Source organism: Kogia breviceps, chromosome 17 (genome assembly GCF_026419965.1).
Source record: "Kogia breviceps isolate mKogBre1 chromosome 17, mKogBre1 haplotype 1, whole genome shotgun sequence".
NCBI lineage: Eukaryota > Metazoa > Chordata > Mammalia > Artiodactyla > Physeteridae > Kogia > Kogia breviceps.
Window position 1 is genome coordinate 12,149,070 of NC_081326.1, and position 20,135 is coordinate 12,169,204.

General features: G+C 40.5%; 1 protein-coding gene across 1 annotated transcript in view; it reads right to left on the reverse strand.

Annotated features, from left to right (window-relative positions):
• CPA6 (carboxypeptidase A6) overlaps positions 1-20,135 on the reverse strand; it is a 227,216-nt gene that overhangs the window by 65,490 nt on the left and 141,591 nt on the right. The window contains exon 3 of the mRNA XM_059042623.2: positions 2,104-2,228. Coding sequence (XP_058898606.1) covers positions 2,104-2,228 — 125 coding nt within the window. The remainder of the gene's footprint in view (positions 1-2,103; positions 2,229-20,135) is intronic.

Genomic DNA, 20,135 nt, shown 5'->3' on the forward strand with positions numbered 1-20,135 from the left:
GCAGGAAAAGTTCATGCTCCCTTCAGCATCAGGCCATTCCTGGTTGCTTACCTCCAAGCTGGTATCTCCTGTCCCAGGACTACATTCTCGCCCCCCACCTCTAATCTAGCCATGAGCCAAGGAGATCCAAGACTGCTGGGATGGTTTTCTGGTGATTAAGCCTATCTATCTATAACATCTTCATTGGAGTATAATTGCTAGCCCACTCATTCTTGACCGCATCAGCCTCAATGACCTCCACCTCAGCCATCTCCTTCATTGCTACCCTATAATCTTGTCGCCAGCCATAAATGTTCTTCCCCAGAACTATTAACATCCAATAGCCTACACTTTATCAAAACTCCTTTCCTTCCAGTTTGTTGCCCTCACACCTGTTTTAACTATAAAGATCTTAACCCCTTGATTCTCCCGTCTTGTCCCATCATTCTTCCTAGACTCTCCTCCCTTCCTATCTAGACCAGACCCCACAGATGAATACTTGAGCTAGTATCTCACTAGGAACCTCAACTTCCCTCCACCCTGATCTTTCTGTGGTCCTAACCAACAAAATCTCAACTCTGTATCAGTACTGCAATCTCTCTTCTCTGCAACAACCACTATTCTTGGTTCTTACCCCAATTTTTCTCTCGCAACACTCTTTAACCCCTATCTCTTACTCTGAGTAGATAAATTTTGCTTCTCACTTCATCCAGATAATTTGGCTGTGAGCTATGATCTCTTTAAATGTGCTGACTCTCTTCTCCACAACCTCAACTAGATCCACAGTTACCTCTTTGGTCTTATAGGATAAGCTACCTTTACTGGTGTGCAACCCCCTCCCTCACCTGTGCATTCTTTCCTGCATCATCAATGTCTCCTTCCTTGCTGGTCCTTCCCCTCAGCCTACGGGCCAAAATTGCCTCCTAACCCTACCATGCCAAGTCTCAAGCATCCACTGATGTAGCGTCTTCCTGTAGTCACTTCTCCCTCTCTGCCTTTCTCCCCATTGTAACTTCTAAGAGTAGTAGAATAGTCTGCTCTACTGCCCCACAGTCTCACCTCCTGTTCACTTTTCTGTCTTCTGCTCCTAACAATCAAGAGCTACGTTAGAGTTACCAGTGCAATTTCCATCATCAAATCCAAAGGAAACTGACCAACCCTTTCCTGGCAGGATATCACTGCAGCCCTTGGTGCCACTGACATCCTTTCTCTCAAAAGGTTTTTGTTTCTTCTTTGACTCCCGCGACTATTTTCCACTTGTTCCATTCTTACTGCTTAACTATTCCTTAAAAAAACAAAACCCTCAAAATATCCAAATCTGTCTCCTCAGTCACCAGACAGAAGACTTAGAGTCATCCTTGAGTTCCTCCTCTTGCCCCTACATCCAAACAAGTGCAGAGTCCAGGCGGTTTTGCTTCTGAAACACATTTTGGAGTTCTCTCTTGATTCCAGGACTCTGGTCCTGACTCGGGGGGCTCGTTCTCTCTCCTCTGGATCGCTGCCGTAGCCTCGTACTGCCCCTGCGGCCACTCACGTGTGGTTCCCTTGCTCACATCCTCCAACTACGCAGCATCACCCCCAAGATGAGGTCTGAGCTCCTAACTCTGAACAGCAGGCTGCCCACAACCTGGCCTCCCCCCACTTCTCCAGCGTCTTTTCTTTCTGCTCCCCAACTTATACCGGTTCCCTGCACACATACTATGCTGCTTCTTGCCTTTGCTTGCATTGTCCCCTCTGCCTTCAAGGTCCCGAGCCTCATCCTTTGCCTAACTGACACAGCTCCTGCAGAGTCTGGCTTTTTTCTGTCCCTGTCTCCCTATCCACCTTGTAGGCGTGGATAAGCTACTCTCCTTTCCTCACACAGTAAATTGCCTCCGTGTTTACACTGATTACTTACAGGTAATGGTGAAATGACAGGGAAGTGTGGTTGCTTCCCCCTCTCCCATTACACTAATAAGAAGCTCATGAAAGGCAAATATGACTGTGTTGTATGCATGTTGGTTTCCCCAATGTGAAAAACAGGACCTGAAACACACTTGTTGGCACTCAGAGCATAACCTGAATACAGTTACCATTCAGTTCAACTGAGTACAAATGAATTAAGCGAGGAAAAAGCGTGCTTACTTGTACTGGATGTTGGTTTCCTGTAGGAAGGCTAACAGGGCTCGGGAACCATTGTGGGCAATATGGACGTCAGTAACTGTTCCCTCTGATACCTGGGAGATACTGCTGGGCTGCCACAGGTCCACCTGTAGTGCAGGAACCAACCTATAATTCATATTCAATGTAGGTGGGGAAAGATCCATGTCACAATGTCAAACATGTTGTCTTGTTTGCATACAGCAATACCAAACACATTTTAGAATTAGACTCAATGCTTACATCATCAAGTAAAACTCCTAGTTGATTTTGAATTTAATGTCCAAATTATATGACAGCCATATAGAATGTGATCGTTTACAAGTAATAGTTTAAAGACCAATCCATTAAAGTCACAAGATAAAAATGAGGTAAAATAGTTTTAAGTATGACTTTGATATTGCTTTAAATATTTATTGCACAAATATTTGAATACTAGTAAGAAAGAGAAAGATCTAAGTGACCCTTCATCCTGCTATACAAGCAAATCGTGGTAGCTTGACAATGTTTGGTAACTGTAAATGGAGCATTCTCCTGATGCCACCTCCCCCCCACGACTTAGGCCTGTTCACCAGTTCCTCCTCAGCCTTCACATGTCAGTAGAAACATGCCTTTCTCAGGGGGGGACTTGTCAGCTAGGGTAGGGCTCCTTGTCATAGTTCTTAGAGCACCTCGTGCTTCTTTCATCACGTAACTGCCTCTCACCAGAATGTAAGCTCCACGAGGGCAAAGGATCTGTCCACTTGGTTACCACCCCATTCCAAGCGCCTGAATCGATGCCTTGTGCATATTAGCACCTCGGTCGTTATTGGCTGCATGAGTGTAGACCCCGCAGGGTAACTGACTACACGTTCAGCACGTGTTCAGTGTTTTGCAGGAACGCTGGACCACGTTTGGCTTACAGCAGTGTTCCCAGCGCTTGTCTAGTGCCCCATGCCTGGTAGGAGCTGCACAGGCATTGAAAGAATGACTGAATTCAGTGGGCATGGAGGACAGCCCCATCTTCTGCGCAAGCCAAGAGCTACATTTTCAATACGGCACAGTTTGCCTGTGCAGTCACGTCTACGTCTCCTCTTTGGGACCCCCTCTTCCTGCGTTTCCCGTCTTGATCTGCTGCAGGATCTTGATCTCTGCTAAGACCTTATCTGATAAAGTTTAGCCACTTCATCTTTACTTAGGTGTCAGTGTCGGCATTCTGTTAGGGAACTCTAGAAGACCAAAAATACTTCGGGACTGAAGGAAATACACCCCTGGTGGTATAATTTCATCTGGAACAGGGTAGAGAGGCATTTATTTTGGGGACAATGAATTTACCTGTTTCTCTTTCAAGAAGCTTACTCCTCTGCTAACTTGCAAGGGCGACTCTGACTCAACTAACATGCTAATCCAACAAGCATAGCACAACGGAATCGTGGGGCTGGGAGGGATGCTGAGAGGTCATTTGATCCATCTGTCGGCCCTTGGGCAAGGATACTTCTAGGACTGGACCCAACTGTCCCCATTTGATGCATCTAAACCACATCTTTTATGTTTCCCAAAGAAGGAGAGTCGACACTATCCTAATTTAACTCGTATCCACGTTTAACAAGATCGTCAGACATTTTCTTAATCCTTTACACCGCAGCACACTTTTCATGTTTTCTTGTTCCATTCTTCAGTGAGGAATGGCTGATTTCTTGTCCTTGTGAGATAAAGCACTTTTTGCTACATGTTAGATTTTCTAATCCTTTAGTCATCTTTGCCTCTAAACCCATTACAGAGACAGATTTTGATATTAAGGTGTATCACCTAATGCCTGTGGAGATGAGGAAGCAGTGCTCTATTTAGAGGGTGGAGAGCCACAGAAACCTGAAATATCTGAACAACCACTCCGGTGATGAGTCTGTAAGTGCAGTTTTCTGGGGCATATGCTATAATAAGAATCCGCATCCCACAGAAGAGAGTGGCTTCCCCAGAGGAAAATTCCACGGAAGAAACAGACCCTATGGCCTGACCTGGAGAAGGCTTCCTAGGAAACGTCACCAGAAAACAGCTGGTCTAAAAGAAACCAACAAAAAAGAATTTGCAAAAATCAGGAACTGTATTTTGTTTTGATATTAGGAAAGTAAATTAAAATGAATTGTATTGTTCTCCAGTAATATTTTAGGGAAGGGGTGCTTGGATAAGCAACATGGATATTTCAGTCTGGGTGGCAGGCAGATGCCAGTATCAAGATATAGGGGACAGTAATACTCACGTGAGATTTGTAAAGTACCACCCACTTTATAGGTGTTTCTAGACTCAGGTTCATAGAAGTGAAGTCACTTTCCCAAGGATGCACAGCTACCAAACGGTGACACAGGATATGCCTAACTCCAGTGCCCATAATTTGCTGGCTGGGTAAGTGTCTCCAGGATTTCCTGAGACTATCTCAGAATACGAAGCACCTTCCAACTTCCTGACTTACTGTTTGAGACAGTCTGGTTGGTGGGTCTCACATCCTGGTCTGTCCTGTTAGGGGCTTTTTGCCCTAAGAATTATATATGCAGGTATTTCAAAGTTCTAATCAGCCCACCATGGGCAGGTTACCATCAATCATTCCTGTAGAGCCTGATCCCATCTGGATGAAGTGATTCTGAACTGACCCTGGATTATGATGACGAAGTATCACTGGCCCGGTCAGGATGGCCTAAGGCTGTTTGCCAACCAACCGTCTCAGGTCTTCACTGCAGACGGCCATCTGATATCCCAAGGAAAGGTGTTCCTTTGCAGAGCCTTCTGGCCTTGGAAGCTGGTGGTGGTTCCCATGCATTCCTTTCCTTATATGACTACTAGTCACAGCCAGATCTATTTAAGTGGTGGAGGCTGTTTAGTGCAAAGGTCAACAGCATGGACTTGGGAATCCAGCTGCTCTGGGCTGGAATGCTAGCTCTGTAGCATTGACTGCGTGACTTTGGGTGAGGTTTTAACATTTCTGAGCCTTAGATTCCTCATCTGTACTGTGAAGATCATTTTAAAACCTATCCACAGGTTTTCTGTTTTTAAGATTAACTGGAATATTAGAAGCAAAACACATAGTACAGAGTCTGGCACACAGTGACAGCTTGAAAGCCATTAACTTTGCTCTTATCGTTATCTGAAAAGCTTATGGGTGGCCAACATGGTGGAGTAGGAAGACCTAGAGCTCACCTCCTCCCAAGGGAACACCATAATTACAACTATTTAGTGAGCAGCTATGGATGAGAATGACCTGAAGACTAGCAGAAAAGATTTGCCACAACTAAAGGTATAAAGAAGGAACCACAACGAGACGGTAGGAAGGATGGAGATGCAGTATAGTCAAGACCGCACCCCTGGGTAGATGACCCACAACCAGGAGGAAAAGCACGATTGCAGGGGTTCTTCCCAAGGAACAAGGGGTCTGAGCCTCACGCTGGGCTCCTGCAAAGGAAGATGAGCCCCAGACTGTCTGGCTTTGAAGGTCAGTGTGACTGAGACTCCCCCTGGGGACATAGATACTGATGGCAGCCATTTTGGGAAGCTCATGGTACCACAAGGACACGGCTGCTGGCAAACTCCATTTTGGGGTCCTCCCTCTAGCCTATTAGTGCGAGGTGCTAACCTGCTCACCAGGTTAGCAGCCTGGTGACCCGGCAGCATCCCCCGCGGCAGGGCCTGGTAGCCCTGGTAGCAAAATGCTTTCAAAAAGGAACAATCAGAGAATAAAAAAGAGCAGAAATTTATAATCCAATAGAATAATTAGAAAACAAAGTTGAGAAAATTTCCCAAGATGTAGCACAAAATGGTAAAAAGATGGCAAATAGAGAAAATATAAGAAAAGAAATTAAATCATAAGTCCAACATCTGATGAATGAGAGTCATAAAGACAGAGTAGAAGGGAGAACATTATCAGATCATTTATACAAGAATTTTCAGAACTGAAAAACCTGAATTTCCAGATTAAAAGGGGTTACTGAAAGCACAATGAATAGACCCACGCCAAATTACATCATCATAAAATTTCAGAATACCAGGAATAAAGAAAAGATCTTCAAAGCTTTTAGACAGTTTACGCTAATGACCAACGAGCCACGGGACTTAATATTTCCAGCAATAGAGAGAACTAGAAAACGTCAACACTCTTCTGCTTCAAGACAACTAGAAAATACTGAATAAAATATAATTAACATTCCTTTAAAAGTAGAGTGGAGCTCCCCACCAAATATAAGGGAAATTCTCAGTAGCCTAAAATAAAGAAGAAAATGACAGGGCTGTGTGCACGTGGGTTATGATGGTAATTCAGGTTCAGAATTGTGGGAATCTGTCACAACCATACAGGGGATAAGGTTGAGATCTGGGGCCCAAAGTTTGGAGCTGGAACTGAGATTCTAGCATAAAACTAGAACTTCAAAGGGCAATAGCCTCAGTGAAAGAGTAGGAATTAAAACAAAACAAAGCAACTACACACCAGTAAGAGTTGATAAGGAGGCAGTTTGTGGTAATAAATGCAAAACCCCTCCAGACAGAGATGTACTCTCAAGCCAGGCCACGCAGAACTCTTTCATCTGAAACCTTGTTGAAGAAGAGCTCGTGAAAAAAAATTATAAAACACATGAGTGAGGTATCCGCTGTAAGTAAAAGCCAATATATTCAACGCATAGCAGGATTATTCAACTCAAGATCTTCATAGTATTTAAAAGAACGGCTAGAGCAATTTCCTGAAAAAGAAAGGAAATGAAGGGCTCTTGGAATTTCTGAAGATGAGATACTTTGATGTGGTTATCACTGCATACAGAAGGAATATTTAAGACAATTACGTTATTAACAGGGGAAAGGTAAAGGAGCTTCAAGGGAGGGAAAGTGTCTACAAAAACACAGAAAAAAGCATCAGAAAAAAATACTTTCAAAAAAGAAATAAGAAAATACGTCAGTAAATATAGTTAATTAAAAAGGATTACATTCACCAGTTTAAAAGAGCATGAATATTGAATAATAAAAAAGTATTCTCCTCAGTACTGGTTACAAGAGACATAAAATAAAAACAATGAAAACAAAAGAATGGAAAAAGATAAATACCATACAAATACTAAAGAAAAAAAGCTGGTAGAACTATATTAATAGCAAAGCATTTAGGGCAAAACCACTTTTGGGGATAATATAGTAATATGTATATCACTACATATAGTGTACAAATATAAAAATATGTCTATCTGTATCTATATACATATGTATGTACATATGCACATCCATCTACACTGATAAAATGCTCGATATACCAGGAAGATATAAATACTACAATCTGAGTGTATCCAATAAAACAGTATCAAAATATATATGGCAAAAATGGACAATATCATCAGGATTTTAAATTATAAATCTTCCATTATATCTCAGTAACCAAAAGATCAGAATTGTTTCCTAAGCCCACTTAGAATTTTTTTGAAAATTAACTCAATACCAGGCTACAGAATACGTTTTAACAAATGTCAGAGAATTCATGTCAAACAAATGTTCTGATTACAGTGTAATTAAATTTAGAAATCAATGACAAAATATATCTACATTTAGAAATTAAAAAACAGACTTTAAATAACTTGTGGGTTAAAGAAGACATTGTAGGAAAATTAGGACTAAATCAAAACTAAATAGGACATTTCTAAGAGAGAAATTTATGACCTTAAATGATCCTGTTACAGAAGAATAAAGATGAGAAATTGATGAGTCATATGTCTAAATCAAGAAGTTAGAAAAATAGTAATACAAAAAAAATAGAATACAGGGCATAATAAAAAGAGGATAAATTGATAAAATGGAAAACAAAAATAATGGTGAAGATCAAGAAAACCAAAAATTAAAACATTTAAAATAGAAAAATTATTAGCACATCTGCTTAAGAACAAAAGAATGAAGGTTCAAATGACTAATATTAGCAGCGAGAAAGTGATAGCCTGAGGAAAATGATTATAAGCCAATCTTACTTATGAACGTAGGTGCCAACCCTAGAAATGTATGTTAGCAAACTAAATATAGGAAAAAGGTATTAACATCATTACTGAATGAAATTATTAGTTTAACATTATTAGTGTATTTCATCATATTAATAGTAATGTATTAAAGAAAAACCGTACGATCATATCAATACGCTCAGAAAAAAAAAGTATCTGTAGAAATTAGTACTAAAAAAGTGTACTTCCTTAGGCTATTAAAGGGTATCTACCAAAAATCTTCAGCAAGCATCTGTATACAAGAGTAGTGTTAGAAGCATTCATTTTAAAGTCAGAAACAAAGTAAATGTACTTTAATGCCAGCTCCACAGATTCTCATACTGAGGGTCACTGCCAGCAAAAGAATAAAGAAAAAAAAAAAAAGGCTAAGAACCCGAAGAAACAAGACTGTCATTATTCACAAATCACTGTATACAGAGAGGGCAAGAGAGTCAATACAGGTAAACCGTGAAAATTCAAAGATTAGCAGCATTTAGAGATATAATATCAAAGTAAATATATACACACACATCAGTGTAAATGTGTTTTGATCAGCCTTGAAATAGCTTCACAAAAATAACATTAAGTGAAAAAGCAGGTTAAAGATTAGTAGGTATAGGTGACGTCACCAAAATGGTGACATAGGAGACCCCAGCCCCCATCCTCCAACAAAGATCAACAATTAGATATCCACGAATAAAAACAGCTCTGGGTGAGATCTGGAGTCTACTTAAGAAGTTTCAGCAACACAGTGGAACAACAACAACAAAAAAAAACGGAGAATAACTGCACAAGAAGAAAAGAAAGACGGCTTCATTTTGCCTGCATCATCCCAACCCCCCAAATCAGCATTGCTCAGTACCACGAGGGAACATCCCAGTTAGAAAGCATTCCCCTTGGAAGGAAAGGAAGAGCAAGGCAAGCAACCAGCTTCTGCAGTCTTTGGGGCACTACACGAAGGCCCTGCTTCAGTTTCATCTTACCCAGACTGGCAAAGCTGAAATGCACAGCGAGGGCTAGGAACAAGGAAGAAAAGCAGGGGCTGCTGATAGCAGCCATGCAGTGGGAGTGATCATGGCTCACAGTGACATCTTTAAAGAGAAACTGAGTAGGAACTGCCACTGAAGAAGGAACCAATGCCCAACACAGCTGCCACAGAGTTCCCTCTCTCCCTACCCACTACCTCCAATCCTGGCAGAGCCTGGGAACTGTACCAGCAGCCAGCTCAGGCCTCTGTGGCTGCGCAAGTACAAACATTTGACCTGCTTTGACACCTGTGGCTGACCCCCACTACTGTGCATGTACTCAGGGCTGCCCCTCCAGCTGGGCACTTGCATGCAACTGAACTGATGCTCATTACCAGGCTCCACTGCAGCGTGCCCACCTTGAGGGAGATTGTATAGCCAGAGGAGAGCATGCTGACAGCCAGGGCCCCTGCAACTGCCTGTGGGCCCAGCTCAGGCCCTGTCTTCTGTCACTGACCTGCACCATGATGCTCACCTGTAGTTAGCTTCTCCAGCTGCACACCTGCCTCGCCCAACCCTGTCACCAGCCTCACTGCAGTGCACACACCCAGGGGGAGATTGTGTAGTGATGGGAGGGCGCACCAACAACCAGGGCTCCTGTAGTTTCCGGTAAGCTCATGGCTATCCCTGACCCTGCCTGTCTTGGCCCCTATTACTACAAGTATATCTGCATCCAGCCCCTGCTACTACACAGGCACCTGCAGTTGGTCCCCACAGCTGAGTGTGTGCATACCACCTGCTCTGGTCACCAGTGCTGCTTGCCCTGATCTGTAGCCATTGGACCTGGAAGGGTGGCCAAGGACCCCAACAGCCCTTGCATCCACCATGAATCCCCCACAAGTGTTTGCAAAAGACCACACAGTTGTTGATGCTTTGGATCTCAGTGGTCTGAGCTGAAGAGCCATCATACACCCCTGGACCTGGGACCACTACATGCCCCCACAGTTGCACCCTGTACCATAAGACCCTAGCATCACAGCATGCCCCCACCTGCAGGTGAAAGTCTTCCCTTAGGGAAGTCAGTCCACAAAATCTGGAAGAAGTGACTGCTCCTTCAAATGTGCAGATACTTATGCAAGGCTACAGGGATCACAAAGAATTAGGGAATAATGACTCCACCAAAGGAATATAGTAAACCTCCAGTAACTATCCCCAGGGAAGTGGAGATTCAGGAATTGCCTGACCAAATGGACCTAACAGACATTTCACTCAACAGCAGCAGAATACACATTCTTCTCCAGTGCACACGGAGCATTCTCCAAGATAGATGATGCCCCAAAACAAGTCTTAGCAAATTTAAGAAGATTGAAATCATACCAAACATCCTGTCTGAACACAATGATAATGAAACTAGAAATCAATACCAGGAGGATAATTGGAAAACTCACAAGTGTGGAAATTAACCAACACAATCCTGAAGAGCCAAAGGGTCAAAGAGGAGATCAAAGGGTATTTTAAAGTATCTTCAAACAAAGATGGAAACAGAATATATCAAAACGTATGGGATGGTACAAGCATTTGCAAGATAGAAATTTATATTGATAAATGCCTGCATTAAGAAAAAAGATCTCAAAGAACTTTGCAATGCAAGGAACTAGAAAAAGAAGAAAATACTAAGCCCAAAGTAAGCATAAGAAAGGAAATAATGACCAGAGTGAAAAATAAATGAGAGACCAGAAAAACAATAGCTAAGATTAATGAAACTGAGAACTGTTTTTTTCTAAAAAAGATAAGTAAAATTTACAAAACTTTAGGTACACTAAAAGAGATAGAAATCTAAATAGTTTTTTTAGACTAAAGAAAAGGCCTTATTTTACTCATATAAGTAAATTCAGACATGAAAGTGGACATTTTACAACTAATACAACAGATACAAAGGATCATAAGGGACTCCTATGAACAATTATACACCAAAAATTGGACAACCTATAAGAAACAGATATATTCCTAGAAACATACAACCTACCAAGACTGAATCATGAAGAAATAGAAAATCTGAACAGACCAATAGCTAGTAAGGAAATTGAATCAGTAATTAAAAACCTCCCAACATAGAAAAACCCAGGATGAGATGGTTTCACTTGTTAACTCTATCAAACATTTAAAGAAGACTTAACACTTATCTTTCTCAAACTCTGAAAAAATTTAAAACTCATTTTATGAGGCCAACATTACACTGATACCACAAGAAAAGAAAACTACAGGCCAATATCCCTGATGAATACAGATGTAAAACTTCTCAACAAAAAAACTTCTTCAACAAACTGAATTCAACAGCACATTAAGAGGATCATACACTATGGTCAAGTGGAATTTAACCTTGGAATTCAAGGATGGCTCAACATATACAAATCAATTAATGAGATACACCACATTAATAGAGTAAAAAATAAAAATCAAATGATAATCTCAATAGATGCAGAAAAAGCATTTGACAAAAGACAACATCCTTTCATAATAAAAATGCTCAACAAATTGGGTATAGAAAGAATGCACCTCAACATAATAAAGGTCATATATGACAAACCCACAGCCAACATCACACTCAACAGCAAAAAGCTGAAAACTTTTCCTCTAAGATCAAAAACAAGACAAATTCTCACCACTCCTGTTCAAAATTGTACAAGTCAGAGCAGCCAGTCAAGAAAAAGAAATAAAAGGCATTCAAATTGGAAAGGAAGAAGTAAAACTGTTTGTTTGCAGATGATATACTCTTATATAGAGCAAATCCTAAAGACCCCACCAAAAAAACTGTTAGAAATAATAAATTCAGTAAAGTTGCAGGATAGAAAATAAATATATAAAAATCAGTTGAATTCTATATACTAACAATGAACTATAGGAAAGAAAAATTAAGAAAACAATTCCATTTACAGTGTTTCAAATAATAAAAACACTTAGGAATAAATTTAACTAAGGAAGTATAAGATTTGTAGACTGAAAACTGCCAAGTCTCTGAAGAAAGAAATTGAAGATGACACAAACAAATGGAAAAACATCCATTAATATTGTTAAAATGTTCATACCACACAAACCTTCCATAGATACAATGTAATCCCTATCAAAATTCCAGTGGTATTTTTCACAGAAATAGAACAGCCCACCCTAAAATTTGTATGGAACCACAAAACACCCGAAATAGCCAAAGCAATTTTGAGAAAGAAGAGCAAAACTGGAGGCATCACATGTCCTGATTTCAAGCTATATTACCATGCTATAGTAATCAAAAGAGTATGATGCTGGCATAAAAAAGACACATAGACCAATAGAACAGAATCAAGAGCCCAGAAATAAACCCTCATGAATATGGTCACCTAATATTTGACAAATGAGCTCACTGGCTTTGGGATTGTGCATAACCATGTCCCATTTTCATCCCTTTAAGTAAATGTGTGCTCCCATCAGCTGTTCTGAACTACAAGGGTTGTTGTTACACTCATAACTTATTGATTGCCCTCCTTCCTATAATTGGTGGTCACCAAATAGTATCATAAAATTCATCTTTTATTGATCTTTTTCTAAATTCATTAGTGAAGAAAGAAGGGTATTTATAGGAACCAGGCACAAGGGCATTTGGAAGTTTTTGAGACTGAGGCATATTGGATTTAATAATTAGATGTTTTAGATATGTATTTGTAAATGTAAGTGCTAGCTCTTCTGGGTGCTCTTTCTAGCTCAACAATGACCTATTCTAGGCCCAATAGGGATTGGGCTTCATTTAGGTAAGATTTTCTTTTGATAGTAATAGAAATGGTGCTTTTGTTAATCTTATTTCTCATTTGGCTGAAACAAAAAACATTCTGTCTCATAATTTTGTATATCCTGAATGAAATGGGAGGTAAGAGTGACTGCTTGCCCTTACAACCTCACTGCCACGCCTCTATCTTGGTGTCAGATCATTTGCCTGGGAAAAGAAAATGGCTGTAGCAGTATGAAGGGAAAGAATTAGGAAGATTAGACATGCTGACAGCCAAGTATAATTCTTTCATATTGAAGACAACTGTTAATTTTTTAAAGGATTAAAAATTTCCAAATGTTCAATTGATTAAGTTTTTATACCATTAAGAACATTCATTCCTGAAGTGATAGTTTCATTTGCATGACCCTGGCCAATATTAAAAAGTTATATTTAGGTAAGAAAAAGAAATAAAAGGCACCCATCCAAATCAGAGAGGAAACTGTCTCTATTTACAGATGACGTGAAATTATATATAGAAAACCCTAAAGATGCCACTAAAGGCCTGTTAGAACTGATAACCTAGCTCAGAAAAGTAATAGGATACAAAAATCAATTGTGCTGGGCTTCCTTGGTGGCGCAGTGGTTGAGAATCTGCCTGCCAATGCAGGGGACATGGGTTCGAGCCCTGGTCTGGGAAGATCCTACATGCTGCGGAGCAACTAGGCCCGTGAGCCACAACTACTGAGCCTGCACGTCTGGAGCTTGTGCTCCGCAACAAGAGAGGCCGCGACAGTGAGAGGCCCACGCACCGCAGTGAAGAGTGGCCCCCGCTTGCAGCAACTAGAGAAAGCCCACGCACAGAAACGAAGACCTAACACAGCCAAAATTAAATAAATAAAATTTTTAAAAAATCAGTTATGCTTCTATACATTAACAATGAACTATCAGAAAGAGAAATTAAGAAAACAATTCCATTTACAACTGCATCAAAACGAACAAAATAAATAAATTTGACCAAGGAGATGAAAGACCTGTATACTGAAAACTAAAGAGACACCGAGGAAAGAATTTGAAGAAGACACAAATAAATGGAAAGGTATTCTGTGCTCATAGACTGGAAGAATTAATACTGTTTACATGTACCTACTACCCAAAGCAATCTACAGATTCAATGCAATCCCTATGGAAATTCCAATAGCAATTTTCTTATAGAGCAAACAATCCTAAAATTTGTATGGAACCACAAAACACTTAAAATGGCAAAAGCAATCTTGAGAAAGAAGAACAAAGTTGGAGGCATCACACTTTCTGATTTCAAACTATATTATAAAGAGATAGTAATAAAACAGTATGAAATCGGCATAAAAACAGACACATAGATTAATGGAACAGAATAGAGAGCTTAGAAATAAATCTATGCATATATGGTCAATTAATTTACAACAAAGGAGCCAAGAATGTACAATGGGGAAAGGATAGTCTCTTCAATAAATGGTGCTGGGAAACTGGACAGCCACATGCAAAAGAATGAAACTTGACCACTACTTTACATCATACACAAAAATCAACTCAAAATGGATTAAAGACTTGAAGCCCTGAATGCCCTGTCAGGGAATAGGTACACATTGAAGGTCATGTCTCAGGTATAATATTCCCTAACAGTATCAGGTAGCACTAGCCTAAGTCTTGCAATGCCGCCTCCTATCCAGCGCCTGTCATAAGGATGTATCAGATTCTAAGTAATACATGCTTTGAAAAATACACTGTTAAACAGCTATTATCTACTATGTCCATGTGCATTATCTGGCAAGAAACCATTATACTACTGCCTTTTCAAACTTTAGAGAGCATTCGACTTATCAGCTTCATGGATATCTTGATAAAATGAAGATTCTTGGGACCTAATACCAGAAATCCTAATTTCAAGGGTCCTGGGTTGGCCCAAGGGAATCTGACTTTTCAACGAGGGCACTAGGCAATTCTGAAGTAATTGTTCTGAGGACCATGCTTTATGAGTCCTGTTAGGACTGTTCTTTCAAGTAGGCATTCATGACAACACCAAATTTATAGTTCTGAAGACTCTGAAATGTTCTCTGTTTACTTTGTACATCAAGAAACCCTTAGTAGCACTTAATCAGCTACTCATTTGCAGTGACTCTTGGAGAAAGGTTACGTCTTGCACCAGTTTTAGAGGAAAAGTCATTTGTTTGGCTGCAGAAAAGGACTTGCATACAGCTGTTGATGCAGGGATAGGAACCAAGTCCACTCTCAATTTGTCCTGAGTCAAATCTACACATTATCTGCACTTCCAGAAAATGTTCAAATGCAGATACAGTCTGTTCTGGTATAATGTGCATTTCCATAATTCAAAGTAGCTTCAACATGATTGGTAACCGTCTTAATCAGTTTGGGCTGCCATAATAGATTGGGTGCCTTATAAACGACAGAAATTGATTTCTCACAATTCTGGAAGCTGGGAAGTCCAAGATCAAGGTGCCAGCACATTAGGTGTCTGGTGAGAGCCCGCTTCCTGGTTCATAGCCTTCTTGCTGTGTTCTCATGTGGTGGAAGGGGCAAGGGAGTGTTCTGGACAAGTTCACTAATCCCATGCATGAGGGCTTCACCCTCATGACAATCACTTCCTCAAAGCTCTACCTTCACATACCATCACTTTGGGGACTAGGTTTCAACATATGAATTTTGGGGCCACACAGACATTCAGCCTATAGCAGTGATGCAGGGTAATGTCAAAATAATACCGAATTTGCATTGGTTCCGATATGATTTTCCCAGTGCATTAATGTCTTACGCTGACAAGGAACAGGAGCTGAATATAAAGTGCACTCTGCAGAGGAACACAGCAAGGCACAGAGGAATTCAGGACAGTTCAAAGTCCCATTCACCCCATATTCTCACACTTGGCTCAGCTTGGTCACTGCTTGCTTTGAAAGTACCCTTTGTGTGGTTTTCCCTGACCCTTCTGAATACTATCCTTGTCCCTATTGAAGCTCAGGGGCCTCAACCTTCCTGTCACCCCTTTCCATCAAGCCACTGTTATTTCCTGCAATAAGTACCTACATTTACCATACCTATATCAACTATGTAGTATTTGTTCATTAGGAATTTAACATACCTTTTAAAAAATCATGCTAGTATTTTATCTTGTTGTTGTTTTTGTTAGTATTCTGTATATAAAGTTGCATAGGTTTGAATGGTCTGTCACTAAACTAACTTTCTCAAAAGCCCTGTTATTTTTAGTATATAATTTTGTAGAATGCAAGGTTTTATGAAATGCTTATATTGCACTATAGCAAGAACACCTATATTCTTAAACAAAATAGAAACGATCATCTGTCTATGTGCTGATTGAAATCATTTATGTCTTGGTCTCCATGAAGAGGACTGCTGGAGAATGGGCAGGTTTTGGCTCCGAGTTCGGAATCATTAAAATCATTGCTCTGTTGCACCACATCAAGGGGTTTGGTTTACAGATGGCAACTTGTTACAAGTGGCAGATACACAATTCTTCTTTTAACCCAGCTTCAGAGCCTACGCCTGTCAGTTGAAATACGCTGCCCAATTTTTGTTTGACAAATAGTTAAAAGATCCAAGAATCAAACCTGGAACTCTCTACAAAAACAAGTATGGAAAGAAAGAGGTGGATTTCTTTGGAGGATCTTGAAGCTCTGAGGTACCCAGTAAGGGCCTGGGGCTTCTTGTGGCATAACGTATGATAAGAATGACAATTTTTACTCTGCTATTATTTTTTTGAACTGTCTTCACCATTTTTAAGTGCACACAGATCCGTAGGGTTAAGCACACACACACTGGGAAACAGGTCTGCGGAACATCTCCGCCCATTAAACAACTTCCTTTACCCCTCTCTCCAGTGTTATTTTTTAAAATTCCTGACCATTTGCCAACGGAGCAGGTGATTACTGCAGGAATATCTAAAATTGCCTTTAGCCTGCAGAGTCATAAAAAAATTCAGAGAACCAAGGGAATTAACTTTAACCAGGTTTACGATAAATCCAGGAAGAGAGAGAAATAATTCTAATCCTAAGAGTAGAAATGTGGTCAGGATGTATCAATTCTTAATTCACAGCAAGGAACTCTTTGGTCAATATTAAGCTGGCCTGAGGGCTTTCATGGCAACCCAGGAGCACCCACTGCTTCTTTCTGTCGTGTTTAGCATCGCCACAGCCCAGGAAACAGAGTACAAATTAGGAGTGGGCTGCCCTGGTGGTGGCTTTCCCGCTAAATGGCCCTGAATAAGTCATGTAGTCTAACAGGCACTGCACAGCTCACGCACCGAAAACAGATGTCCCTCGTCCTCGAGGAGTTGACTCCTTCTGAATAATCTCAGTGAACAATCCTTTAGGGGTACTTAGATTACCTTTTTCTTGAGACACCATGCTGCTTTATGCTTTGCTAAATGTCTAATCTGTATGATTTTATCAAGGCACCAAATCTGTTTAGTGTCCTTTGATGTGGATTGCAAATATAATTCACTGCTCTGTCATGTGTATCTCTGAAATGGAACTTTAAACTGTCTTCCATTGACCCTCAACCTCCCCCGGATCCAAGCAGAGCTTATTGCTACTTCTCCCCTTTACCTCTTCTGCTACCTTCCACTTAATAATATAAATGGACCTTATCATCCTATTTGCAGATTTTTATTTTATTTTAAAAATTTTTTTAAAAAATTTATTTTTATTTTATTTATTTTATTTTTGGCTGCATTGGGTCTTCGTTGCTGCACACGGGCTTTCTCTAGTTGCGGCGAGCGGGGGCTTCTCTTGTTGCGGAGCACGGGCTCTAGGCGCGTGTGCTTCAGTAGTTGTGGCACGCGGGCTTCAGTAGTTGTGGCTCGCGGGCTCTAGAGCACAGGCTCAGTAGTTGTGGTGCACGGGCTTAGTTGCTCCGTGGCATGTGGGATCTTCCCGGACCAGGGCTTGAACCCGTGTCCCCTGCATTGGCAGGTGGATTCTCAACCACTGCGCCACCAGGGAAGCCCTTGCAGATATTTTAGAACCATTTTTTCCAGCTATCAAAGGTAGTGCTAAATTATTTTAAAGGCTGCTTGATTCATATTTTATCAGCAAGATAGACTTTTGCTTATGTACTTAAATCTCATGTTTTTTGGAAAGAACTAGTTATCTAATGACCATAGAATATAATTTTTAGAATAGTGATATTGTAAAACTATAAAACACTGGGCCTTGTCTAAAATGATTTTTCTTTCTTTTCAGAAAGTAGTTGATTAGAATTATATATATGGGGCTTCCCTGGTGGTGCAGTGGTTGAGAATCCGCCTGCCGATGCAGGGGACACGGGTTCGAGCCCTGGTCTGGGAGGATCCCACATGCCGCGGAGCAACTAGGCCCGTGAGCCACAACTACTGAGCCTGTGCGTCTGGAGCCTGTGCTCCGCAACAAGAGAGGCCACAATAGTGAGAGGCCCGCGCACCGCGATGAAGAGTGGCCCCCACTTGCCACAACTAGAGAAAGCCCTCGCACAGATACGAAGACCCAACACAACCAAAATTAAATAAATAAATAAAAGGAAAACTAGCATTTAAAAAAAAAAAAGAATTATATGTATGTATTTCATGATGATAGAAGCATAATGTAGAAAAGCTCTGCTTACTGAAAACGGAGCACATTCTTTTCCCCGTGAAACCCACTGCTCCCCTCATACTTTTCTTTGACTTGAGAGGTTTATTGTCCACATTATAAGGCACCCAAACCACTCAAACTATAAAGCTAAAAGTCACCTTTAATGCCTCTTCCTGGTCTACCTTCCAATCAGTCCCCCGCTGGATTGTCTTTTTGAAATGGCCCTCAAATTCACTTCCATTGCCTGAACCTGTACCTTCAACATTTCCCTCCTGGTTGATTTCATTATGCTGCTGACTGATGTCCCTGGTCTAGTCTCTCCCTTCATCAATCTGTTTCCTTCTACAGTTGCTCCAGTTACCTTTGTTAAATGCAGACACCTACTGAAAGATCTCTAATGTTATCTATGGCACAGAAAATGAAGTCCAAATCCCTTGGCAGTGCATCCCAGGCCCCTGGTAATGCACCTGTTCAGCATCACCTTCCCCCAGTCGCTGACAGACTTGTTACTCTTTGCCTCCATCCCCTGGCATTTAATGTTTCCTTTGCTGGAATGTCCTACTTGCTTCCTCACTATTTCTCTTCTACCTGCAAGTGTAGCAAGTGTGAGATAGATCCAGGTTTTGTGGGGGACCTGAGGCTTATACAATTTGGCGGTCTGATGTAAGAAAAAGAGCACACAATTATGCATTCTCATAATTTTGTATAATTAAGAAAACAGAAACAGGGCATTGGAAGGGTCCCAGACAATTGTGGAAGCCTGAAGCTTCAGCTTGGTTAGCTTCCTCGTAAATCTGCCTCTGAGCTATTGCTCAATGACTCTTACTGAACTACTGTTTGTTAAAGTTTCTCACTGTGGCAGAGTGACAAGGATAGTATGTGTTCAATAAAGATTTATTGAATTAAACAATAATATCCTACTCACTCCCAAGGTTGGGTCTCTCTCTTCCTGAATTTTCCCAGCCAGTTAAATGCTGTTTCTTCCTTTTTCCAGAGTGCTTTGTAAACACATTTAATATGGCACTTTCAACACTACGTAGAAACTGTTTTTGTTTCTTGTGGACCGGGGGTTCTCAAACTTTATTGTTAATCAGAATCACCTTGAAGAACTTGTGAATCTCACTGCCAGAGTTCCTGATTCAGTAGATCTGGGGAGGGGTTGGAGGATTTACATTTTTAACAAGTTCCTGGGTGATGCTGGTGGCCAAGTTCTACAGGAACTACACCCCATTCATTCTAAGCACATTCCTGGCTCACACTAGGTGCTTAAATATATATTAAACTGAAAAAGATATTATAAAATTTTACCTTTCTATACTTTTAACAAGTAAAAAATTATGGAGTCTTACATAGTCTTTAAAAATTGAGTTCTCCGTTAGTAATTAAAGTAATTAACAATATTTATTGAGTGACCATATATTACTTTGCAAATTAATAATACATGGTTGTTCCACTCTTAGGTTATGTTTTAAAAGGAAGGAAAATGAACAGAATTGTAAAGGTTCAGACTGTTCCTTATTATATATTCTCTACAGCACTCGGGGAAATGTTTAACAACAAAGTTACCAGATCTTTATTCTAGATTAGGGCATATTATTTTTCTTATTACAAAGATAACAACCAAAGAATAAAGAAAGGGAGAATATCTGTGAGATGGTACTTGATTAAAATCATACCCACAATGAGTTTTTAATCTTAAAAATGTTCTATATGACACAAAAAAATATTTAAT